Genomic DNA, 26,974 nt, shown 5'->3' with positions numbered 1-26,974 from the left:
ACTGGACATAGGATTGGATAAAACTTATCAGTGACTTAATAAACAGGATTAGAATTTTAATTATACTTCTAATATGGTTCTAATATTGTTACTAAAACAGATAACCACTCTGAGTCATTTAAAGGGCTCTGAGATTACTTTTAAAACACTGGAATCCAAAACTGTGAGAAGAAAGCAGACCTGCATTTTATTTCTGGATTCTTTACTTGTTTTTCCATTGCACTGTCCCTGACTCATAGGTAACATCTTTAATTTCTTTGCCTAAAGCTCTTCCAGTAGATACATGAATTCTCCTCTCAAGGCAGAGTGACTTGAATGGCTGTACCAGCAAGGTGTGAGGACAGCAGAAGAGCATCTGCAAACTAAAATGAACCCTCCCCTCTCCTCAGCTGTCTTTCTTCTAGAGAACTTTTCTTAACCCTCCCAGCTGGACTGGCTGCCTCCTCCCTGCACTGGAGTACCTCACAGGTTTTAGCTGTATGAGATACTGGTGTGTTTCTCCCACCAGACTGTGAGCAGAATTTAGTACTGCATAAGGCAAAATACAGTGGCTTAATTAAAAATAAAAATTATCTGGGTATTATATTATTTGAAACATGAAACATGATACATTTACCAGTCATTGATATGCTATGACTCTCCAAGGAAAGGTTAGAGGACTTTGTCATCATTTCTTCCTGGACAGGTAGACTTGTAAAAGGTGCAGCTGTAAGAAAAAGAACATATGATTACATGTTATTATCAAGGTTAAATGACTGCATAAAAGCTATTTCACAGCAGCTAAAATACTATATTGTATATACACAATATTAATGAGATATTAATGTACATACATAATATTAATGTTTTCAGGAATCTCTGATTCATTATGTTTTAATATGCTCCATAGACATTTAGAAACACACTGAGCTAATGAGTGTAACAAAATTTCCAGTCTATATTTTTTCCTGAAAAATCCCTACTGACTTGTATCAGTTGACTTAAAAAAAAAACAACTTTCCTTATCCTACAATTTGTCATTTCTTTCTAATACATAAATGAAGACACTGAGAAATTAGATAAAGAGTGCCAGAAAATAAAAGACATCGAAAGGCAGGGAGCAGATGAGAGGACAAAAACGGACAGACAGATCATAATAAAGGACATAAAAAGTGAAGACAGAGAGAATGTACTGGGTGCTGGAGGGCGGACAGCACACAACACCTGTGCCTGTGCAGCGAAGTCTGTGCTGCTGTTTTCCAGCTCTGGGGACAGTACAGCCTTGTTTGCTTTTGTTTTCAGTTGTTAAGTCGTGTCCAGCTCTTTGGTGACCCCATCAACTCTAGGCTGCCAGGATGCTCTGTCCATGGGATTTCTCAGGCAAGAATACTAGAGTGGGTGGCCATTTCTTTCTCCAGGGGATCTTCCTGACCCAGGGATAGAACCCACATCTCCTGCATTGGCAGGCAGGTTCTTTACCACTGAGCCACCAGAAGCGCCCAAATAAGGAGAGTCTTTATTCCAAAAATTCTACTGTAATCGGGGAAATGCTACAAGCTTTGGATCTACAGGCATCTCAGTGTCAAACAGAAAAAAAACACTTTTCTTGTATACAGAGGGGTAAGAGGACTGGAAAGAACTTTTAAGAAGCAATGGGGCAACCTAGGGGGGAAAGCCGACGGCAGCACTGGACTCAGACTGGGGGCAAGCCGAAGGTCAGGGGTCTGAGAGGAAAAGAAAAGCCTGACGCCAGTTTGATCAGGCCAAGGCAGACAGTGAGTAATGGACAGTTGTGAACACCTGCTCTCTTGGATACTGTAGGAACGCTGGTTTTAATAGCAGTTATCAGAACAAAAGAGTAGTTATGAGAGAAACCCTCCAAACAGGTTAAGTAAGTAAATCATCAGCCTGACATCAACTAAAAGTCCAATTTTTACTCCTTCTGTGGGCACCTGATCCTTCTTGCACCTGAGCTCCACTATACAGGATAAATGAGGGGTGTGCTCCTGCCAGCATTACCAGGTTAATGAATAGATGTGCAAACTTATGTCCTTACATAAATCTCTCTTAAAGAAACACTCCATCCTAACACAGGAAACCAACCATTAAAACTTGTGAAAAGTAAACCAACAAGCAGCAACACAGGAGTGTGGTGATTCCTTTTTTACAAGACGGAATACACTCCAAATACTAGAGTGGGGACATCTGGAAACAAACAGGAGTGGCACAAAGGCATAAAGATGTTCTGTCAGAAAACTCACTGTGAACATTCCAATGGTATCAGATTTCAGGGAGGGCACACCTTTTACTCACATTAAACAGAAACAGGGAAACTGTTCTTAAGACTAGAGGACAGTTAAAGACTGGACATAGGATTGGATAAAACTTATCGGTGACTTAAAAAACAGGATTAGAATTCTAATTATACTTCTAATATGGTTCTAATATTGTTATTAAAACAGATAACTACTCTGAGTCATTTATGCAGAGTACATCATGAGAAACGCTGGACTGGAAGAAACACAAGCTGGAATCAAGATTGCCGGGAGATATGCGGATGACACCACCCTTATGGCAGAAAGTGAAGAGGAACTCAAAAGCCTCTTGATGAAAGTGAAAGTGGAGAGTGAAAAAGTTGGCTGAAAGCTCAACATTCAGAAAACGAAGATCATGGCATCTGGTCCCATCACTTCATGGCAAAAAGATGGGGAAACAGTGGAAACAGTGTCAGACTTCATTTTCTTGGGCTCCAAAATCACTGCAGATGGTGACTGCAGCCATGAAATAAAAAGACGCTTACTCCTTGGAAGGAAAGATAGCATATTCAAAAGCAGAGACATTACTTTGCCAACAAAGGTTCGTCTAGTCAAGGCTACGGTTTTTCCTGTGGTCATGTATGGATGTGAGAGTTGGACTGTGAAGAAGGCTGAGTGCCGAAGAATTGATGCTTTTGAACTGTGGTGTTGGAGAAGACTCTTGAGAGTCCCTTGGACTGCAAGGAGATCCAACCAGTCCATTCTGAAGGAGAGCAGCCCTGGGATTTCTTTGGAAGGAAAGATGCTAAAGCTGAAACTCCAGTACTTTGGCCACCTCATGCAAAAAGTTGACTCACTGGAAAAGACTCTGATGCTGGGAGGGATTGGGGGCAGGAGGAGAAGGGGACAACAGAGGATAAGATGGCTGGATGGCATCACTAACTCCATGGACATGAGTCTGGGTGAACTCCGGGAGTTGGTGATGGACAGGGAGGCCTGGCGTGCTGGGATTCATGGGGTCCCACAGAGTCGGACACGACTGAGCAACTGAACTGAACTCTGAGTCATTTAAAGGGCTCTGAGATTACTTTTAAAACACTGGTATCCAAAACTGTGAGAAGAAAGCAGACCTGCATTTTATTTCTGGATTCTTTACTTGTTTTTCCATTGCACTGTCCCTGACTCATAGGTAACATCTTTAATTTCTTTGCCTAAAGCTCTTCCAGTAGATACATGAATTCTCCTCTCAAGGCAGAGTGACTTGAATGGCTGTACCAGCAAGGTGTGAGGACAGCAGAAGAGCATCTGCAAACTAAAATGAACCCTCCCCTCTCCTCAGCTGTCTTTCTTCTAGAGAACTTTTCTTAACCCTCCCAGCTGGACTGGCTGCCTCCTCCCTGCACTGGAGTACCTCACAGGTTTTAGCTGTATGAGATACTGGTGTGTTTCTCCCACCAGACTGTGAGCAGAATTTAGTACTGCATAAGGCAAAATACAGTGGCTTAATTAAAAATAAAAATTATCTGGGTATTATATTATTTGAAACATGAAACATGATACATTTACCAGTCATTGATATGCTATGACTCTCCAAGGAAAGGTTAGAGGACTTTGTCATCATTTCTTCCTGGACAGGTAGACTTGTAAAAGGTGCAGCTGTAAGAAAAAGAACATATGATTACATGTTATTATCAAGGTTAAATGACTGCATAAAAGCTATTTCACAGCAGCTAAAATACTATATTGTATATACACAATATTAATGAGATATTAATGTACATACATAATATTAATGTTTTCAGGAATCTCTGATTCATTATGTTTTATATGCTCCATAGACATTTAGAAACATACTGAGCTTATGAGTGTAACAAAATTTCCAGTCTATATTTTTTCCTGAAAAATCCCTACTGACTTGTATCAGTTGACTTAAAAAAAAAAAAAAACAACTTTCCTTATCCTACAATTTGTCATTTCTTTCTAATACATAAATGAAGACACTGAGAAATTAGATAAAGAGTGCCAGAAAATAAAAGACATCGAAAGGCAGGGAGCAGATGAGAGGACAAAAATGGACAGACAGATCATAATAAAGGACATAAAAAGTGAAGAGAGAGAGAATGTACTGGGTGCTGGAGGGCGGACAGCACACAACACCTGCGCAGCGAAGTCTGTGCTGCTGTTTTCCAGCTCTGGGGACAGTACAGCCTTGTTTGCTTTTGTTTTCAGTTGTTAAGTCGTGTCCAGCTCTTTGGTGACCCCATCAACTGTAGCCCGCCAGGATGCTCTGTCCATGGGATTTCCCAGGCAAGAATACTAGAGTGGGTGGCCATTTCCTTCTCCAGGGGATCTTCCTGACCCAGGGATAGAACCCACATCTCCTGCATTGGCAGGCAGGTTCTTTACCACTGAGCCACCAGGAGCGCCCAAATAAGGAGAGTCTTTATTCCAAAAATTCTACTGTAATCGGGGAAATGCTACAAGCTTTGGATCTACAGGCATCTCAGTGTCAAACAGAAAAAAAACACTTTTCTTGTATACAGAGGGGTAAGAGGACTGGAAAGAACTTTTAAGAAGCAATGGGGCAACCTAGGGGGGAAAGCCGACGGCAGCACTGGACTCAGACTGGGGGCAAGCCGAAGGTCAGGGGTCTGAGAGGAAAAGAAAAGCCTGACGCCAGTTTGATCAGGCCAAGGCAGACAGTGAGTAATGGACAGTTGTGAACACCTGCTCTCTTGGATACTGTAGGAACGCTGGTTTTAATAGCAGTTATCAGAACAAAAGAGTAGTTATGAGAGAAACCCTCCAAACAGGTTAAGTTAAGTAAATCATCAGCCTGACATCAACTAAAAGTCCAATTTTTACTCCTTCTGTGGGCACCTGATCCTTCTTGCACCTGAGCTCCACTATACAGGATAAATGAGGGGTGTGCTCCTGCCAGCATTACCAGGTTAATGAATAGATGTGCAAACTTATGTCCTTACATAAATCTCTCTTAAAGAAACACTCCATCCTAACACAGGAAACCAACCATTAAAACTTGTGAAAAGTAAACCAACAAGCAGCAACACAGGAGTGTGGTGATTCCTTTTTACAAGACGGAATACACTCCAAATACTAGAGTGGGGACATCTGGAAACAAACAGGAGTGGCACAAAGGCATAAAGATGTTCTTCTGTCAGAAAACTCACTGTGAACATTCCAATGGTATCAGATTTCAGGGAGGGCACACCTTTTACTCACATTAAACAGAAACAGGGAAACCATTCTTAAGACTAGAGGACAGTTAAAGACTGGACATAGGATTGGATAAAACTTATCAGTGACTTAATAAACAGGATTAGAATTCTAATTATACTTCTAATATGGTTACTAAAACAGGTAACATTTAAAAGGCTCTGAGATTACTTTTAAAACACTGGAATCCAAAACTGAGGAGAAAGCAGACCTGCATTTTATTTCAGGATTCCTTACTTGTTTTTCCATAGCACTGTCCCTGACTTAAAGGTAACATCTTTAATTTCTTTGTCTAAAGGTCTTCCAGTAGATACCTGAATTCTCCTCTCAAGGCAGCGTGACTTGAATGGCTGTACCAGCAAGGTCTGAGGACAGCAGAAGAGCATCGGCAAATTAAAATGAACCCTCCCCTCTCCTCAGCTGTCCTTCTAGAGAGCCTTCCTTAATCCTCCCAGCTAACTGGCCGCCTCCTCCCTGCATTGGGGCGCAATGCCCTCATCACATTTGACTCCCATCTCACTATATTATAACTGTATTAGGTACTGGTGTGTTTCTTCCTCCAAACTGTGAGTAGAGATTAGTACTCCATAAGGAAAATACAGTGGCTTAATTAAATATAAAAAATTCTCTGGTTATTAACTTATTAGAAACACGATGCATTTACCAGTCACTGATATGTTATGACTCTCCAAAGAAAGATTAGAGTACTTTGTCATCATTTCTTCCTGGACAGGTAGACTTTTAAAAGGTGCAGCTGTAAGAAAAAAGAACACGTGATTACATATTATTATCACAGTTAAATGACTGCCTAAAAGCTACTTCACACAACAGCTAAAATGCTGTACTGTATACTATTAATGAAAAATAATGTTTTCAGGAAACTCTCATTCACTAGGTCTTCTATGTTCCACAGACATTCTGAAATACACTGAGCTACTAAATGTACCAAAATTTCCCTTCTATTTTTTTACTCAAAAATCCCTATTGCTTTACATCAAGCGGCTTAAAAAACAAACCTTCTCTTATCCTACGATTTGTAATTTCTTTATAAAATATAAATTACGACATTGAGGAATTAGATAAACAGTATCGGGGCGGGGGGAGGGGGAAGGCATAGAAAGGCAGAGAGAAGATGAGAGGACAAAGGGGACAGAGAGACCATAATAAAGAACATTAACAGGAAGGAGAGAGTGTGCCGGCTGCTAGAGAACAGGGAGCACACAGCGGATCCACAGGAGAGTCTGCGCTGCTCTCCGCTACGGTCACAGCCCAGCCTACCCTCCACCAAACTGACTTCCAGTCTTGCTATGTCACTGGTTTCTTCTCTCGAAAACTTTCATCAAAAAAGCAAGGTTTCTGTTTCCATCTGTCGCATTCTCCTCAAAGATTCCTTTTTTTTTTTTTTTTTCTAAACACCAGCTATTCTCTGTTTGACTTTAGGACATAGACATTACCTCCCAGGAAGACTACCCCAACTCTACCAAACAAGGCAGAGAAGGAGAAAGGCTCATTACTGTAAACTTGACTGCATTCTGAAAACTTTTCATTTACTTTAAATTAAACTTGAGCCTCTTTTATACCACATTTTTTAAAATTCTCTGCTTAAAAAGTTATTCCATTTGCAAGATTAGATTTCTAGTTGTTTCTTTTTCTAACATGTATGAAAAATGTTACCAAAGCAAGTTATCATTTTTGTTGCTTCAGCTTACACACCGCCTTTACAATATTGCCTAATTTTTTTAAAAAGTATTTTGAAGAACCCAACCCTCCAATATACCATGTTACAAAGATTTGGTCACTTCTAACACAATCTTGGAAGGTAGGATGCAGTTTCTCATAAAATCATCCTTTAACAAATAACATACCTAAATCACACTGCTCTCCAGGACTTCCCTGGTTGCTCAGCTGGTAAAGAACCCACCTGCAATGAGGGAAACCTGGGTTCGATCCCTGGGCTGGGAAGATCCCCTGGAGAAGGGAACAGCTACCCACTCCAGTATTGTGGCCTAGAGGATTCCATGGACTGTATAGTATATGTACGCTTTATATTTATGTTGGGCTTCCCCAGTGGCTTGGATGGTAAAGAATCCACCTGCAATGCAGGAAACCTGGGTTCCATCCCTGGGTTGGGAAGATCCCCTGGAGGAGGACATAGAACCCACTCCAGTATTCTTGCCTTGAGAATTCCCAAAGACAGAGGAGCCTAACTCTCAAATAAGCCCATGGTCCAAAGATTTGATCACTTCTAGTACAATCTTAGATAGCATATTGAAAAGCAGAGACATTACTTTGCCAACAAATGTCCGTCTAGTCAAAGCTATGGTTTTTCCAGTGGTCATGTATGGATGTGAGAGTTGGACTGTGAAAAAAGCTGAGCACTGAAGAATTGATGCTTTTGCACTGTGGTGTTTGAGAAGACTCTTGAGAGTCCCTTGGACTGCAAGAGATCCAACCAGTCCATTCTGAAGGAGATCAGCCCTGGGTGTTCTTTGGAAGGAATGATGCTAAAGCTGAAACTCCAGTACTTGGCCACCTCATGCAAAGAGTTGACTCATTGGAAAAGACTCTGATGCTGGGAGTGATTGGGGGCAGGAGGAAAAGGGGACAACAGAGGATGAGATGGCTGGATGGCATCACTGACTCGATGGATGTGAGTTTGAGTGAACTCCAGGAGTTGGTGACGGACAGGGAGGCCTGGCGTGCTGCGATTCATGGGGTCGCAAAGAGTCAGACACAACTGAGCGACTGAACTGAACTGAATACAATCTTAGAAGGTGGAATGCAGTTTCTCATATCCTTTAACCAAATAACATACCTAAATCACACTGCTCTCTGACAGTGATTATTTAGGAAAATATGCCCTGAGTTTCTCACTAGGCTGTCAAGAATACAAACTTCTCCTTCATCCACACCTAATATTCATTCATTCATATTCTCTGTCACTCTCTCTCAAACACACAGACATAGCCAAAAAGTTTATCAACATGAAAGTTCCTTTTTTTGTTGTTATTGGGCATAGCTCACTTAGAGGTTGCATTAAAGAGAAAGTATCTCAAGGAGATCAAGACAGATGCTCCACTCTATTATCTGTTCTGTGAAGCCTACAGACACAAGCTTGGATATTAGTACTTCCTTTGCTCAGGAGGTCTTTCCACTTAGCCTAGCCTACTGTACAGTGGAATACCATCATGAAGGTCTTCCATCACACTCTATCCCTGAAACAAGCTCATAACCCTTTTGAGATTGTCTGACACTTATTATCATTATTATTATCCACACTATCAACAACAATATGAGTGACATAAGCTGGAAGAAACACTGTCATTCTCATTTCACTTAAATAAGTGAACATAGAGAGCATACATGCAGGATGTCAATATGGAATATAAAGCTACATGGATCATAATGATATTGACTGAGGCCCACCATTTGTGACAGTCATTAAAATTTCAGAGTAGTACCCATTCATAATGTTGACTATAACTAGCCTGTGTGTTGTATACAAGCTTGCATGTGACCTACTGAATATGAAGCATGATCTACATCTTTGAATGACTCTGGTGTTAGAAGAGAACTGGAGAGAACACACCAGGGAGATGAGGCTGGGTTATCTTCACATTTTGCATCATCAGGACATGGATGGATGGGTCCACCTAGGGTCTACATTAGAGCAAGAAGCAAAAAAGGATCTAGGCTTGGCTTGGGCAAAAATCTGAATTTACGGAAGTTGAAGGAATAGGAGAAAAAGGAAACACCAAGCTTAAAGAGTAAGAAAACTGAAATAATTCCAGTTATTCTAGCTGTTGTGACTACTTCCAATTGCCAGGTCCTATCTTAAAAATATAACCAGACATCCACAAACCAGCCATCACCTGTATCCTAATTTTGTATTGCCTTTAAAGCATTCATGATCAGGCTCCAGATTCCACTGAAGTCCCAAGTGCAAAAGGGCATGTCTACTGTTGTGAATTTTGTCTTGGGAAGACCTTTAAGAGTCTTCAGTACAAGAGCAGGGCAGTCTGCACAAGGTGTCAGAAAAGCAAAGTGAGAAGCTCTTTGTTTAGCCAAGATATGTTTTAATCAAAAAAGTGAGAAGGTAAACCTTACTGCTTTCAGTAGGATGACAGGAGACTGACTCAGCCAACGATGGTATTTGAGGGAAACTGGCAGGACAGTCAGGCAGATGTGGTTTGAATACTTCCCCGAAAGGACTGGCTGAGTCACAAAAGAGAAGTACACAAAACGGAGAGGCAAAATTTGTATCCTGATCCAAATACTGCCACCGACGTGTTCCTTGGGGCTTCATTTCATAGAGGAAAGAAAGGAGGATAGAAAAGCTGCATAATATTGAGTGACGGCACCGAGATCGGAACACACATTCCTCAAGTTACCATGCTCACTCCTTTCTTAGTCATTACTGGAGGCGTTCCACTCGGTATTCTTTTACAGGTAGTGGCCAAAATGCCAACATAAGAGAGTAGCTAGCCTCTAGTAGTTGTGCTAGAGATTAAAACATTTTCTTTCTCTCCTCAAGGAACTGGGTTTCCCAGGCAGCACAATGGTAAAGGATCCACCAGCCAATGCAGAAGATGCAAGAAACGTGGGCTTGATCCCTGGGTGGGGAAGATCCCCTGGAGAAGGAAATGGCAATCCACTCCAGTATTCTTGCCTGGAGAATCCCATGGACAGAGGAGCCTTGAGGGCTACATTCCGGGGGTAACAGTCACACATGATTGAGTGACTGAGCATGCACACTGCACTTGGCAAATGGAGCATGAGGGTGTTGCGTCAAAGAATTGAGTAACATCTAATTTTCACCAGTTATTACTGTTTCATGGAAAATCGCAAAATGGTCTCTATTTAGATATCTTTAACATGTTACCTTTTAAAATAGGCATTGCTGGAAGGATTTATAATTTACACTATTAACATTTTTTAAATGAAATAAGCATGCCATGCTTTCTACTTAATATTAAAGAAACATTATCACATATTTAAATGGGGCCCTACTCAATTGAAGTAAATTCGGAAAAAAAAAAAAAAAAAAGAGGATCAGTTCAGTTTAGTCACTCAGTTGTGTCCAACTCTTTGCGACCCCATGGACTGCAGCAAGCCAGCCCTCCCTGTCCATCACCAACTCCCGGAATTTACCCAAACTCATGTCCATTGAGTTGGTGATGCCATCCAGCCATCTCATCCTCTGTCATCCCCTTCTCCTCCTGCCCCCAATCCCTCCCAGCATCAGGGTCTTTTCCAATGAGCCAGTTCTTTGCAACAGGTGGCCAGAGTATTGGAGTTTCAGCTTCAACATCAGTCCTTCCAATGAACACCCAGGACTGATCTCCTTTAAGATGGACTGGTTGGATCTCCTTTCAGTCCAAGAGACTCTCAAGAGTCTTCTCCAACACCACAGTTCAAAAGCATCAATTCTTCTGTGCTCACCTTTCTTTATAGTCCAACTCTCACATCCATACATGACCACTGGAAAAACCATAGCCTTGGACCTTTGTTTACAAAGTAATGTCTCTGCTTTTTAATATGCTGTCTAGGTTGGTCATAGCTTTTCTTCCAAGGAATAAGCGTCTTTTAATTTTATGGCTGCAGTCACCATCTGCAGTGATTTTGGAGCCCAAGAAAATAAAGTCTTTCACTGTTTCCACTGTTTCCCCATCTATTTGCCATGAAGTGATGGGACCAGATGCCATGATCTTAGTTTTCTGAATGTTGAGCTTTAAGCCAACTTTTTCACTCTCCTGTTTCACTTTCATCAAGAGGCTCTTTAGTTCTTCTTCACTTTCTGTCATAACAGTGGTGTCATCTGCATATCTGAGGTTATTGATATTTCTCTGGTCAATCTTGATTCCAGCTTGTGTTAAGTAACACTAGAAAACTGCTTTGGGTTTTAAGATTTGCTTTTACTTAAGTCAGAAAATAAGTTCAACTATATCTCTGTTTAAGAAGAAGCATTTTCTCTAACCCCTCCTGAAAATCTCTTAAATTTTATAATCTCAAAAGGATCTGAACTCCATTTAGAAAAAAAGTGTAAGAAAAAGCTATTAGTAGGATAAACACCATTCCTTGTCCTCCTCTCTCTTATCCACATTGTGGATACAGCAATGTATTGATTGCTGTGCTGTGCTTAGTTATTCAGTCTTGTCTGACTCTTCATGACTCCATGAACTGTAGCCCACCAGGCTCTTCTGTCCACAGGGATTCTCCACGCAAGAATACTGGAGTGGACTGCCATGCCCTCTCCAAGGGATCTTCCCAACCCAGGGATGGAACCCAGGTCTCCCACATTGCAGGTGGATTCTTTACTGTCTGAGCCACCAGGGAAGCCTGTATTGGTTGCTATCAACTGTAAAATTAACATTTTAAGAAGTTTTAGCATTCTGATATATAGCATTATGGGCTTCCCAGCTGGTGCTAGTGGTGAAGAACCTGCCTGCCAATATAGGCGGATGCAACAGACATGGGTTCGATCCCTGGGTTGGGAAGATCCCCTGGAGGAGGGCATGGTATCCCACTCTCGTATTCTTGCCTGGAGAATCCCATGAACAGAGGAACCTGGCAGGCTACAGTCCATAGGGCTGCAAAGAATCAGACGACTAAAGCGACTTAGCACACATATAGCATTATAAATGAGCAACCCAGTTACAGAAACAAAATAACCTAGGAATAGATAACGTATACTATTTATGAAACAAAGGCTTCATCAGAATATATTTCATCAGAATATATTTCCCCATGGAAGGAATACTGTATATAACCATGAGATCCCAGGCCAAATTCTAAAAGCCATTTAAGTCATGATACAGCTGAACTACAGCATTAAAACATCTAATTACCAATACTGCTTGTAAGCAGTACATTTAGAGTTCTACCTCTGGGTTCTAGAAATATAGTATTTCTATATTCCTATCCCCTATCTATAGCTTCATTACAAAAAAGAAGAGGAATAAGGCTACCTTGATTCCTACAGACCCCAGAGAGAGTGTGTCAAGATGTTTGGTAAGAAAATAAGCTTCTGATGGGAACATTTATGTCAGACTTTCTACGTCATGGACAGATAATAGTCTATATAGGGAATGCATATTTTTTTTTTACATAGTATGGGAACTATTAGACAAGAAGGTGATTTTTAGATTCACTTTTAAAAAATTAAAAAACAATTAAAAAGCCTAATGACAAAAGCAATGTATACTTTTACACAGCCTTATAAACCTACTTTTAAAACTTGGTCACACAGAAATGCAAACTGAACTTCTCTTTAAATATGATGGTTGCAATAAAATATATTTTGAAGGGCAGTGTGGAAACCCATATTTTAAACTACCTTTACATGGGTCATCAAGATATTTTAACAGTGAACTTATGCCAAATAAAACTAGCATTTCTGCTCTTTCTAGAGACTGGGTTTTTTAAACGTTTCACTGACTAGGTTATTCTTTGGAGACTGAGATATTGTTCGATGGTTTTCAACTAGGGGTGATTCTGCCCCCCACCATCACCATGCCCAGGGAATACTTAGCAAGGTCTGGAGACATTCAAGTTGTCACAATTTGTAGGGTACTACTTGTATCTAGTAGGTTACATTAGTTTCATAGGGTTACTATACCAAATTACCACAAATACGGTGCCATAAAACAAGATAAGTTTATTTTCTCATAGTTCTAGAGGCTAGAAGCCTGAAATCAAGGTGCCTGTTCCTTCTAAAGGTACTAGGTAAGGATTCTTCCTTGCCTCTCCTAGCTTCTGGGATGGGTGGGTCAGAGGGTAAAAGACAGCGAGAGAGAGCGAGAGCGAGAGCGAGAGCGAGAGAAAGTGTGTGCGTGTTCAGTCACTAAGTCGTGTCCAACTTTGCAACCTCAAAGGTTTTACAGTGTAAAACCCAATTAGCAGAGATGTTAGCTGAGGACACATGGTCATAGATGGCAGTAATGACCTGGTGACCATCCACAGAAAGAAGGGCCTTGACTTCCACCCACGTTATCTTTCTTGTATTGTCTTGTATATATTTATATATCTTCACAATCTTTCCCTCTTCTTTTCATTTCTCCCTTTATTTATATAGGGTATGGTGGTTTAGTCACTAAGTTGTATCCTACTTTTTGCCACCCCATGGACAGTAGCTCACCAGGCTCTTCTGCCCATGGGATTTCCAGGCAAGAATACTGGAGTAGGTTGCCATTTCCTTCTCCAGGGAATCGTCCCAAACCAGGGATTAAACCCTCCTGCATTTCCTGCAAGGACAGGCAGATTCTCCACCACTGAGCACCCTGGGGAGCCCCTGCCAGCTTCTGATGGTTGCCAGCATTCCTTGGGATTCCCTGGCTTGTAGCTGCATCACTCCAATCTCTGGCTCCATCTTTATGTGGTCATCTTTCCTCCTTGTGTCTGTGTCTCTTTATCCAAATCTTCCTTTCCCTTCTTTCATAAAAACCAGTCACTGGGTTAAGGGTCCACCCTAATCTACTATGACCTCATTTTACCGTAATTACATCTACAAAGACCCTACTCTCAAATTCACTTTCATAGGTACCAATGGTCAAGGCTTGAACACTTGAGGGGGTGGGGACACAACACACCCACTCACAGGTAGAGACCAGTGATACTGCCAAGCATTCGAAAGGATGCCCCCCCAACCCCTGCACCGCCCCAGCAGAGAATTCTCCAGCCCCAAAGGTCAATACTGCCAAGGTTGAGAAACCCTGATTTCAAAACAGGTACATCTTCAACCCTGATTTCTCAACGCAGTATTTAAAAATCTTCATATGACCCTGTGGCTCTGAGTTCCTATTTTACAGGTTTAAGTGCAGCTATTTTAAAGAGTGAACTTTTCTTACAACCTTCGTGGCTGGGGCCTATTTTGAGACTTGCACCAAGAGCTGTATGTGGTTTTAAAATGCAAACCAAGAAACCATTTACAGTCATTAGCTAGCTCCAGGCTCTTGGCTACCTCACAAAAGCACTCTAGGCTTCAAGATCAATCAGATGAGACACTCAAATTCCTTTGCAGGATCTCAGAAATGTAATTATGAGGCTGTCATAAAAAAATATTCTATCTTGAAAGTAGGGATACATTAGTAATGATAAAACCACAATAACTTTACAGATAACAGGAAAATATTATTTCCAAATAAAAGAGAAACACCATTTTTAAACATAATATCTATTATTTCTATACTAAAATATATTGAGATGTGCCTGAATAGTGACGTTTTATTGGGAGTAGAGAGTTTATTTTTAGTAAAACACAGTGAGGTTTTTTTCCCTCTATGTCAATGTGTGTGTCCAAAGTTGTTTATTTCTAAGGTTCATCTGATATTGTGAAATATGTGAAGCCAGCTATATAAAAGTAACTTGAAACGATTACAGTCCAGGACAAACAGTCTCAACACTTATAATCTGTCTCTGTTTGAGGACAAATACTCCTTTGAGAAACAGTACCTATTATATAAACCAATGACTGTTTCTCAACTATTCTTGTGGTGCATCAGTCAAGTCAAGAGTTCTCAGAGGTAACTTTTTTTTTTTTTTGCTTCTTTTCAAGCCATCTCAAACTAACAGAAAAGTTTTAAGTTCAGAATAAAGAATGTTTCCCCCACTGGAGAATAAGTTGCTGACCTAAAGACTCACTTGACCTTGGAAAAAAGACAGTATATTTCCTACAAAGGACACACCTCACAACACCCCAATACTGCTGTGAAAATCAGGAAATTAGGATTTTATGCCCTCTGATCTCATCCCACACTTTAATGGAGTTTCAACAGAAGTCTTTATAATGTACTTTTTATTCAAAGATTTCAGCTCAGGATCACATGAGCTGCCTTGAGCCACCGTGTCCCTCTATTCTCTTCACTCTCACAGCTTTGGTCTCTCCTGACTTTTATGACCTTGATGCTTACGCAAGTTCCAGGATAGTTACGTTGTAATACAATTAGATTTAGAGTAGACATCTTTGGCAGGAATATCATAGAGGAGACAATGCCTTCCTCTCACAGCATCCTATCAGAGGACACATAATTTTTATTTCTTTCCTTACTGATTTACACTTTGATCATTTGACTCAAGTGATGTCAGCCAGGATTCTCCACTTTAAATTATTCTTTTTCTCTTTTCATTAATACTTTGTGGCAAGCTACTTCCCAAAACTTTGTGGGAAGTTACTTTGAAACTGAAGAAGGAAATGACAACCCACTCCAGTATTCTCACCTAGAGAATTCTATGGACAGAGAAGCCTAGCAGGCTACAGCCCATGGGATCACAAAGAGTCGGACATGACTACACAATTATCACTCTCACCCACTTTGGAACTATATAATTTGTGCCTCATCAAACTTTCAATTGACTCAATTAATTTAGTTAAGTATGTTCTCATGAATACCTATATAAATCAATGGACATTTTTCAGTGGCTATGGATGCTAGTCCATCAGTATTATTATTTACTTTGATGCTCTGTTTATCAAGTGGGAGCCCCTTCCCTCTGGCTTCTGTATCCTTTTCACATTACTCACCATTTTTTGAACACTTCATTGCTTTCTGGAACAAAAGGGTCCAAGCTCATCACATCCCCTCCCCATTCCAGTCCTAAAATCAGCCATTTCTATATAAAGTTCTAGTTATTATTAGGAAGAAATGTATTTAGAATCAAGATTTGGGTACTAAGTATGCTCATCACTATGGGGAAATTGTTGCTCCATTTCAGTGGACAGAGCTAAGAAATCATTGTGTATATTCATATACACACATGCATAACATATATTTATATACACCTATATGTAATGGGTATAATATATATACAGTTGGCCATGAACAATGAGGATTCAAACTTTAAGGATCCAAGTCTACACATATTTTTTCAGTAGTAAATAATACATTACTATGTGGTCCACGGTTGATTCAATCCTTGGATACAAAGGAACCACACTGATACAGAAGGCTGACTATAAATTATACACAGATTAAGCTGTGTTGTAGAGTGGTCACCTGTAAATATATATGACATATATACGCATTATATGGGCTTCCCAGGTGGTGCTAGTGGTAAAGAACCTCCCTGCCAATGCAGGAGATGCAGGTTCGATCCCTGGGTTGGGCAGATCCCCTGGAGGAGGGCATGGCAATCCACTCCAGTATTCTTGCCTGGAGAATCCCAGGGACAGAGGAGCCTGGCAGGCTACAGTCCATAGGGTCACAAAGGGTTGGACACAAGTGAAGCAACTTAGCATGCATGCATGCATATGCATTATACATATATCTATACATACACATTCATATCGATGCAACCATTTATATAGAGAGAGACATAAGAGATACAGATAGATATTTAAAGTCACAACTTCACACTAATGCTGCCAGTTGCAATCTAACACCTCAAGATTCACGTTAGTTTTCCCTGTTTATTTCCTTCTTCTCTAGAGGAAAACCAGGGTTCTATTATCCTTGCCAACTTTACTTAGAGTAATCTAATCTCCCACTGCCGCTGCCACTCATAGCTCCAAGAAGTGTCTTCCTCACCCACTCAGGCTCCAGCGGCCTGCCCTGTCTGCCCCTGCATACTTGACTTCCATCCCATGATCAGGATCAGACCCCCATGTCATGGCTGTTTAGAAGCCCTTGCTTATAAGGCCTGAGGTCTGGTGCTACCTTTCTGCATGAACAGCCACCTCCTGTGCCTAGGGTATAACACTTCACACAGGGCTGCTCTTCTACCTGGAGGCCATCCTGACTGGCTCAGCTTCTAATGCCCTGACCTGAAACCTCAGGTTCTCTTTACCAAGGGGGATGATTCCTGCCTTTCCCCACCTAAAGGCTATTAGACCTGCCTCCCAGAAGGGAGGGAAGAAGGTGGGGACAAAAGACCAGGAAGAGGAAGAGCCAGTTGAACAATGTGTATATAATGTAATTGTAAATGTAACACTTTAGGGTCAAAATTTTGATCCATCAGATACAACCCTACTAAAGACAGGTTTACAGCCAATCTGTTCCTTTAAAGTTTAAATGCTATGAAAAGTAAAAACAGCTAAGGTTTTCTTCTTAGATACAGACTAGCAATGTCAGACATATGCAGGTGCTTGAATAATATTTATTGCAATGAATACTTATTACTGGGCAGTTGCTCTGCCTATCTCTTGAAAAGAAGGGAGCGTTGATCAAGGAAACATATAAGCAACATCATCTAGAGGTTAAAAACAATCATTTCAAATGACTCCCCTGCAAACATTTTTCAGTAGATAAAGCATGGCTCATTCCTTCAATTTGTTTCCCCCAAAGAGTAATAGTGGCATTTAAATATTCCCACTTATGTAATATTTCTCCTTCGATAAAGCTATTTTACATTTATTTAATTAAGAAACAGCCTAAAAGAATTAAGGTGAGTCCTTGTGCCAAACTTTATTCTAGGACTCAGACTGTCATCATGCCCTTCAGTCCAAATAAAGTATTTACCTCTACACACTCTGCTCTCTGTCAGTGATTCCAAACTTTCACACACATACACACCCACTTCAGAGAGACAAGTGAGTATTGTGTGTAAGAAAACAGTATTTGGAGTCGGACTGAACAATGCTAAACTTCCTGCTCTACTGCTTAACTAATTATGTGTACTTGGGCAACTATTTAGCTCCTTAAAATTCCAATTTCCTCATCTGAAAGTCAGAGATAATAAAAACTAACCCACAGAGTTATAAATTACATAGTGCAATGCCTGGCATGCAGTTGTTACATAGTAAATATGATATATTTATGATTTAAAAAAACACAATAACCATTTTTATTATTTAAATATGGCCCCAAATCTTAGGTTTATAGAACATCTCTTTTCAAGTAGTTCAAAAGCACCTAGGTTAAAAAAAAAAAAAGCAGTAAACTTCACAATGGTCTTTAGCAAAGAGGAAACTGAATCTCATCCAGTTTGATACAGAATCTATAAAGTGAGATGAGGCTGCCTCACAATTTTTAATTCTCCCTTGAAATGAGATGCTAAACTCATGTTTTTGATATGTCACATTCTTCCATAATTTTAGCTTAAGCGGCAGTTAAAAGTTCAGGACTTACACTACATATATAACAGACATTCAACAAAACATATATGGCATACATCATTCTATTTAAGACTTGTTAATTTATTCCACCTTCATTTGTTTCCTACTTTTTTTCTCTTTAGAAGTCTACTCTAAGTGTCAATTTAAACCTGACTCCCTGATACCAATGGAATACCTATCTAACAGTGCACTTTCTAGGTCGTATCATTTTAAAGCAGTGGTTTTCAACCTGCTTAGGATCATATGATAAAACTCACATGGGAGCTTTTAAACCTCCTGACATCTAGACTGAATCCCAGGACAACTGAATCAGAATTTTTAAGGCAGGATCCACCATATCAGTATTTTTAATGCTCACTAGTAATTCGAACGGAGAAGGCAATGGCACCCCACTCCAGTACTCTTGCCTGGAAAATCCCATGGATGGAGGAGCCTAGTAGGCTGCAATCCATGGGGTCGCTAAGAGTCGGACACAACTGAGCGACTTCACTTTCACTTTTCACTTTCATGCATTGGAGAAGGAAATGGCAATCCACTCCAGTGTTCTTGCCTGGAGAATCCCAGGGACTAGGGAGCGTGGTGGGCTGCCGTCTATGGGGTCACACAGAGTCGGACATGACTGAAGTGACTTAACAGCAGCAGCAGCAGTAATTCGAACATACAGTCAAGTTGAGAAACCAAGTTCTAGGACACACCTAAGATGAACTGGTCCTCACAAGTGCGATACTCTCAGGTGAATGACAGGTGAATGGGGGATAGCCCCAGGGTGGAAAAAAAAATGTCCTTGACCATTCTTTATAAGTGGTATGAATGAGAAAGTGGGGCAAGGAAATTTGGAAACTGAGGCAACCCAAAATGTTTTGTCCAAGTAGTTAACAGCTAGACCTGTTAAAGTACACTTATTTAAAAATGAATAATATTATTATTTGATTATCTTTCCATTTTTAAAATATGTTACAAGTCTACATGCAATAAGTTCATAAAAATGAATGCCTATGAAACCTTCAAAACCTTGTGTAGAGTAAGATCCTGCTTGAGTTACTGATGGGCAATATTTGCCAAGCTAGAGGCGATCTACTATCCTAATTAGCAGGTAATAATGTATAATACAGAAACTTGGCATTAGAAAGTACGTGAGATGGAATACTTTCATCACAAAAATTATAAACAGGTGAAGCTAAAATGGCAAATCCGGTGTTGCTTTGCACCAAAAATCCCTCTTTAAAAGTGTCTTACACAACCAAAAAAAAATAATAATAATAATAAACGAAAAACCTACAGTCTTCGTTTAGACCAAGGTGTAAAAGAAGATACACACTCACTATCCTCCGGTAGTGGGGCTTTGTTTGGTTAGTTGGTTGGTTGGTTGTGTTGTGTTGTTATTTAAACTCAGCTCTAAAAAACATCCTCAAAGCCACCCGCCTGCTAGGAAGGAGGAGGTGATATTTAAGCCTCACTATCGCGACTGAGCACACACGCATCGATTCAAGTGAAGGGAGGTGGCCTTGGAAAACGTGTCTTTCTGAAATCCTGCCACTTTAGACAGGCCAAGTCTCTGCCTTGCTCCCACCCGCAACCTCACGCCCTCTCCTAGAAACACATAAACACTCCGCTACTACCCACGTCCCCGTCTCGCGGGGCGCCCGAGTCTCCCGGCAGGTTGCGATAACCCACGCGTGGCCAATAGGCGGAGGCGGCCGTCGCCCCCGCCCGCGGCCGCCAGCATCCCGGGACTTCTGCCTCCCGATCCCGGCGCGCTCTCCGCCCGCTCCTTGGCCCTGCAACCATCACACCTGTGGAAAGGCCGTGCTCCAAGCTCCGGCGCAGCGCGGCGAGGAAGCACAGGAGGAGCAGCGGCAGGGACGGCGCCCGAGGCCCCCGCAGACCCTGGAGGGCGCGCATGACGCCAGCAGGTCAGCCGCGGTCCTCGTCCACCCACCGCCTTCGGTGCCCGGGGTCGCCGCGCACACTCGCCCGCAGCCCGGCGCCCGCTGCCAGGCCGGGGTATGGACACTCGAGAAAAGGCGGAGTGGGAGGGGCCGGCCGCCCTGCCGTCCTACGCCGAGACACTCGCACCGCTCCCGCAGCCGACCCAGAACACCGTCCGGCTCGCCATCAATTATGCAGCGCGCTGCCGCCTGCAGGCGCGCCCGGACGTGCGGTGGTCACACCCGCGCCGGCGCCTCCCCCGCCTCTGTCCTCTCCTCCCGGGCAGGTCAGGGAGGGAGGTTGCTAAAGACGCTGGCAGGCGACGCCTAGCCCATCTCCTGGGGGAGAGAGTGAAACCCTTAATATCTATAGATTCATCAGCACACTATTATGTGCAGAGGTGCAAACACCTCTGCAGCTCATATGCACCAAGGTTCAGTTATTTACTTTAGTGGGACTGAGGATGGAGAACACTTCTTCCTCCCGGCCATCCTGTGTTATTAAGGAGGCTTATGCATGCGCTGGTGGAAGGCAGTGTCCCTCCGCCCTGCATCTGGGCTAATCAGTCTTTACTCTGCCCACCAATCCTACACAGCCTCGGCTCTGGTCTCTGAAGGCTTAACCGGTTTGCTCTAGATTAAGCTTTCAGAGTCTCAGGGTGTCCCGGTGTATGTTTTCCTTTCGTTTGCTTAGGCTAGCAGTTTCTGAGAAGCCACCTAGAGCTCCAGAAACAAAACTATCGAAAGTAGACAACTGTGTAAAATGCACAAGCCTGTTGACCTTTGTCAAACTCCGACACTAATGTTATCCCTTGCTTACTGTAGCTTGGAATTTTTCAGTGCTCCCAATGAAATAAAACAACTAAAAGGTACTGCTTTATCTGAGGAAGAGGATGAAGGCTATGGATCATTGAAAAAAAAAAAAAAAAGGACTGGGGATAAAGCTAAAAATTATTAAATATATAAAGAGTAATTTTCACAACATAAAAGAGCAGTAAGATGTGATAATTCTCCAAGATGTTATAATACGTTAAAAGATACATTTTCTTTTTCATGAACTTTGTTCCCTCTTCCTTTGTCTTTCCAATGTCGTTTGATAGTCATGCATTGAGAATTTATCAGTATCAAAAACAAAAAAAGAAAATGTTAGATCCACATTTTGAAAATTGGAGCACTAAACAAGAGCTATGCTCCCCTCCAACAGGAATGACTAATTTTTAATTGGTATGTATTGTAAAAATATTCCTCTGTTTCCAATTTATTACATAGACAAAACTTTGAGGGAAAAGGTAGGTTATCTAAATTTGAAGACAGAGAATATGAGTAATACAATTTGTTAAGCAGCACTAAATATCTACCAAATACCAGGCTCAGTGTTCGGTGCATGTACTGTATGCATATGAGTCTAGAGAGCTATTTATCTGTGATCTACAAATCTAAGGAAGCCCTCTTCTCAGACAGGAAATTATGGCTATAATGATTAAATCTTCCTGAAGGAAACCTTTTGCGAGACCCTGAAGAACTAAACACTTTTCACCATTACCCTCTTAGGACCTTTGAGCAGACTTGCTAAACCCAAACTGCCAGATCACTGTGTGCTCAATCACACCCTTGTCTTGCTGCCCGGCCTCCTGTCTCAGGACTATATGCAAAAGTTTCCCTAGGCCTTTGACGAGTCCTAACAGTAAACACTTCTCAAAATAAAATGTTCTCTGACCTACCTTCCCCAATTAACCCTATTATCTCCTTAAGCTCAAATTCACCTTTTTTCAAATAAGCTGACCACATTTAAAGAAAAATTATCTTCCCAGGCAAATCAATGTGTCTATGACCAGGAAAAAGTAACTTGCCACGTTGAAGCTAATTCCCACTTGCCTTTTGTTGTTCTAGCAAAATAAATTGATGAAGAAATATAATTCTTGTTTTGCTAAGTATTTTGAAAGTTTTCCCCATTACTCCTGTCTTATATTTATATATTTAATATTTTTTAGCCTTATTCCCATTCCATTTTTTTCAAATGATCCATATCCTTTGAAACCAGTTTATATACTCCTTCCATATACAGCTTTTTCTGATCTTTCTGGTCCAAACTAACCTTTCCCTCCATGGTGAATTAAATAAGGCCACACCTGCTTTGACATGGTCCTTGTCACGAGGTATGCTGAGTGTCCTGTACTTCTCCTCGGGCTGAGTGGTCTCTGTGACTCCTGTTGAAATACTGAATGTTGCTGAAGTGACACTGTGTGAGTTTCCGGATCTAGACCACAGGAGCCTCCATTTCCTTCCTCCCTTCTCTTACAAGACAGCTGTCACGCCAGAAGTGTGACAACCTTGAGATCACCGTGCTGTGAGAAGCCCAAACTACATGGAGGACCGGAAGGATGAGATGCCATAAAGAAAGAGGGTGTGAGGGTCAGTAAGGTACTAGATTTTTGCAGGACCCTTCTTGAAGCTTAAAACAAGACCCAATGAGTGCCACATGATGCTCCTTGAAGCAGAATAATTGCTCTGCTGATCCCTGCCTGAATGCCTGTCCCACACAATTGTGACATACAAGAACACTATTGCTTTAAGCCACTAAATTAAGGGTAGCTTATTCTCCACAATAAATTATCCAAACGCTTTCCTCTAAACTCATGCTGTCCCTGGGGTTAATTTGACAATTAATAATTTACATCCTTGTCTGTAGCCTTCATTGTTGCATTCAATCTCCATTTAAATATTTGTTGTTATTCAGTTGTTAAGGGAGAAGGCAATGCATCCCACTCCAGTACTCTTGCCTGGAAAATCCCATGGACAGAGGAGCCTGGTAGGCTGCAGTCCATGGGGTGGCTAAGAGTTGGACACAACTGAGTGACTTCACTTTCAGTTTTTCCTTTCATGCATTGGAGAAGGAAATGGCAACCCACTCCAGTGTTCTTGCCTGGAGAATCCCAGGGACGGGGGAGCATGGTGGGCTGCCGTCTATGGGGTCGCACAGAGTCGGACACGACTGAAGTGACTTAGCAGCAGCAGCAGCAGCAGCAGCAGCAGTTGTTAAGTCATGTCCAACTCTTTGCGACCCCATGGACTTCGGTACACCAGGCTTCCCTGTCCTTCACTATCTCCTGGAGCTCACTCAAACTCATGTCCACTGAATTGGTGAAGCTATGCAACCATCTCATCCTCTGTTACCCCCTTCTCCTCCTGTATTCGATCTTTCCCAGCATCAGGATCTTTTCCAATGAGGCAGCTCATTGTATCAGGTAGCCAAAGTATTGGAGCTTCAGTTTCAGTCCACCAGTCCTTCCAATGAATATTCAGGGTTAATTTTTTTAGGATTGACTGGTTTGATCTCCTTGAAGTCCAAGGGACCCTCAAGAGTCTTCTCCAGCACCACAATTCAAAGATGTCAATTCTTCAGTGCACAGCCTTCTTTATGGTCCCACTCTCACATCCGTACATGACAAACAGGAAAAACCATAGCTTTGATTACACGGACCTCTGTTGGAAAAGTAATGTCTCTGCTTTTTAATATGCTATCTAGGTTTGTCATACCTTTTCTTCCAAGGAGCCAGCATCTGTTAATTTCATGGCTGCAGTCACCATCCACAGTGACTTAGAAGCACCAGAAAATAAAATCTGCTGCTGCTACTGCTACTGCTGCTAAGTCGCTTCAGTTGTGTCCGACTCTGTGCGATCCCATAGACGGCAGCCAACCAGGCTCCTCCGTCCCTGGGATTCTCCAGGCAAGAACACTGGAGTGGGTTGCCATTTCCTTCTCCAATGCGTGAAAGTGAAAAGTGAAAGTCAGGTCGCTCGGTCGTGTCCGACTCTTCTCGACCCTATGGACTGCAGCCCACCAGGCTCCTCGGCCCATGGGATTTTCCAGGCAAGAGTACTGGAGTGGGGTGCCATTGCCTTCTCCATAAAATCTGCTACTTTTTCTATTTTTTCCCCATCTATTTTCATGAAGTGATGGGATCAGATACCATGAGCTTAGTTTTCTGAATGTTGTATTTTAAGCCAGCTTTTTCACTCTCCTCTTTCACCTTCATCAGGAGGCTCTTTAGTTTCTCTTCACTTTCTGCCATTAGGATGTATCACTTGCATATCTAAGGTTGTTAATATTTCTCCCAGCAATCTTGATTCCAGGTTGGCAGTCATCCAGCCCAGCATGTTGCATGATGTTCTCTGCATATAAATTAAATAAGCAAGGTGACAATATACAGCCTTGATGTTTACCTTTCCCGATTTTGAATCAGTTCCATGTCTGGTTCTAATTGTTGCTTCTTGACCTGCATACATGTTTCTCAGGAGACAGGTAAGGTGGTCTGGTATTCCCATCTCTTTAAGAATTTTCCACTGTTCGTTATGATTCACACAGTCAAAGGCTTTAATGTAGTCAGTGAAGCAGAAGTAGATTTTTTTTCTGGAATTCTCTTGCTTTTTCGATGATCTAGTGAATGTTGGCAATTTGATCTCTGGTACGTCTACCTTTTCTAAATATTGTACATCTGGAATTTCTTGGTTTACATACTGTTGAAGGCTAACTTGAAGGATTTTAAGCATAATCTTGCTAGCATGTGAAATGAGTACAACTGCGCAGTAGTTTAAACTTTCTTTAGCATGGCTCTTCTTTGGGACTGGAATGAAAACTGACCTTTTCGAGTCATTTGGCCACTGCTGAGGTTTCCAAATTTGCTGGCATATTGAGTGCAGCCCTGTAACAGCATCATCTTTTAGGATTTTAAATAAATCAGCTGGAATTCCATTACCTCCACTAGGTTCATTTGTAGTGATGCTTTCTAATGCCCACTTGAATTCAGACTTCAGAATGTCTGGCTCTAAGTGAAGGAACACAACATGGTTATTTGGTTCTTTAAGAACTTTTGTGTACCAGTTCTGTGTATTCTTCCCATCTCGTCTCAATATCTTTTGCTTCTGTTAGGTCCATACTGTTTCTATACTTTATTGCACCCATCTTTGCATGAAATGTTCCCTTGGTATCTCCAGTTTTCTTGAAGAGATCTCTGCTGCTGCTGCTAAGTCACTTCAGTCGTGTCCGACTCTGTGTGACCCCATAGACGGCAGCCCACCAGGCTCCCCCGTCCCTGGGATTCTCCAGGCAAGAACACTGGAGTGGGTTGCCATTTCCTTCTCCAATGCATGAAAGTGAAAAGTGAAAGTGAAGTCACTTAGTCGTGTCCGACTCTTAGTGACCCCATGGACTGCAGCCTACCAGGCTCCTCCGTCCATGGGATTTTCCAGGCAAGAGTACTGGAGTAGGATGCCATTGCCTTCTCCAGAAGAGATCTCTAGTCTTTCCCATTCTATTATTTTCTTCTATTTCATTCCACTGTTCACTGAGGAAGTCTTTCTCATTTCTCCTTGCTATTCTTTGGAATTCTGTATTCAGTTGGGTATAGCTTTCCCTTTCTTCATTGCCTTTTGCTTCTTTTCTTTCTTCAACTATTTGTAAGGTTTCCTCAGACAACCACTTTGCCTTCTTGCATTTCTTCTTTTGGGGGGGATTGTTTTGGTCACTGCCTCCTGTACAATATTATGAACGTCTGTCCATAATTCTTGAGGCACTCTGTCTACCAGATCTGATCCCTTGAATCTATTTGTCACTTCCACTGTATAATCATAAGGGATTTGATTTAGGTCATGCCTGAATGGTTAGTGGTTTTCCCTCCTTTGTCTATTTTATGTCTGATTTTTGCAATAAGGAGCTCATAATCTGTGCCACAGTCAGCCTCAGGTCTAGTTTTTGCTGACCTTATAGAGGTTCTCCATCTTTGGCTGCAAATAATACAGTCAGTCTGATTTTGGTATCAACCATCTGGTAATGTCCATGTGTAGTGTCACCTCTTGTGTTGTGGGAAGTGGGTGTTTGCAATGACCAGTGTCTTCTCTTGGCAAAACTCTGTTAACTTTGCCCGGCTTCATTTTGTATTGCAAGGCCAAGCTTGCCTGTTAGTCCAGGTATCTCTTGACTTACTACTTTTGCATTCCAGTCCCTTATGATGAAAAGGACTTTTTTGTTTGTTTTTGGTGTTAGTTCTAGAAGGTCTTGTAGAACCCTTCAGCTTTGGCATTAGAGGTTGAGGCATAGATGTGTATTACTGTGATACTGAATGGTTTGACTTGGAAATGAACCAAGATAGTTCTGTCATTTTTGAGACTGTACACAAGTACTTCATGTCAAACTCTTTTGTTGACTCTGAGGGCTACTCCATTTCTGCTAAGGGATTCTTGCCCACAGTAGTAGCTATAATAGTCATCTGAATTAAATTCACCCATTCCCATCCATTTTAGTTCACTGAGTCCTGAAATGTCAATGTTCACTCTTGCCATCTCCTGTTTGACCACGTCCATCGTACCTTGATTCATGGACCTAAAATACCAGGTTCCTATGCAGTATTGTTCTTTACAGCATTGGACTTTACTTTCACCACCAGACACATCCATTACTGGGTGTCATTTCCTCTTTGGCCCAGACTCTTCATTCCTCCTGGAGCTATTTATCCTCTTTTTCCCAGTAG

The 26,974-nt window shown here is 41.6% G+C and overlaps 1 protein-coding gene across 11 annotated transcripts in view; it reads right to left on the bottom strand.

Moving 5' to 3' along the window:
* Window positions 1-26,974, bottom strand: part of EMB (embigin) — a 169,955-nt gene that overhangs the window by 83,308 nt on the left and 59,673 nt on the right. For 3 of the 11 annotated variants that reach the window (XM_059878885.1, XM_024981467.2, XM_024981468.2), the window contains exons 1-4: window positions 9,579-10,654; window positions 6,136-6,225; window positions 3,801-3,890; window positions 617-706 (exon numbers count right to left, since the gene is read on the bottom strand). In XM_059878885.1, coding sequence (XP_059734868.1) covers window positions 617-706; window positions 3,801-3,890; window positions 6,136-6,225; window positions 9,579-9,777 — 469 coding nt within the window. In that variant the 5' untranslated portion in view covers window positions 9,778-10,654. Of the gene's footprint in view, window positions 1-616; window positions 707-3,800; window positions 3,891-6,135; window positions 6,226-9,578; window positions 10,671-20,312; window positions 20,513-22,542; window positions 22,604-26,974 lie in introns of those variants that run through there. The other 8 variants (XM_024981476.2, XM_024981474.2, XM_024981471.2 and 5 more) reach the window with 8 other exon arrangements.

This window comes from Bos taurus, chromosome 20 (assembly GCF_002263795.3).
Source record: "Bos taurus isolate L1 Dominette 01449 registration number 42190680 breed Hereford chromosome 20, ARS-UCD2.0, whole genome shotgun sequence".
NCBI lineage: Eukaryota > Metazoa > Chordata > Mammalia > Artiodactyla > Bovidae > Bos > Bos taurus.
This window is presented reverse-complemented; position numbering and strand designations above follow the sequence as displayed.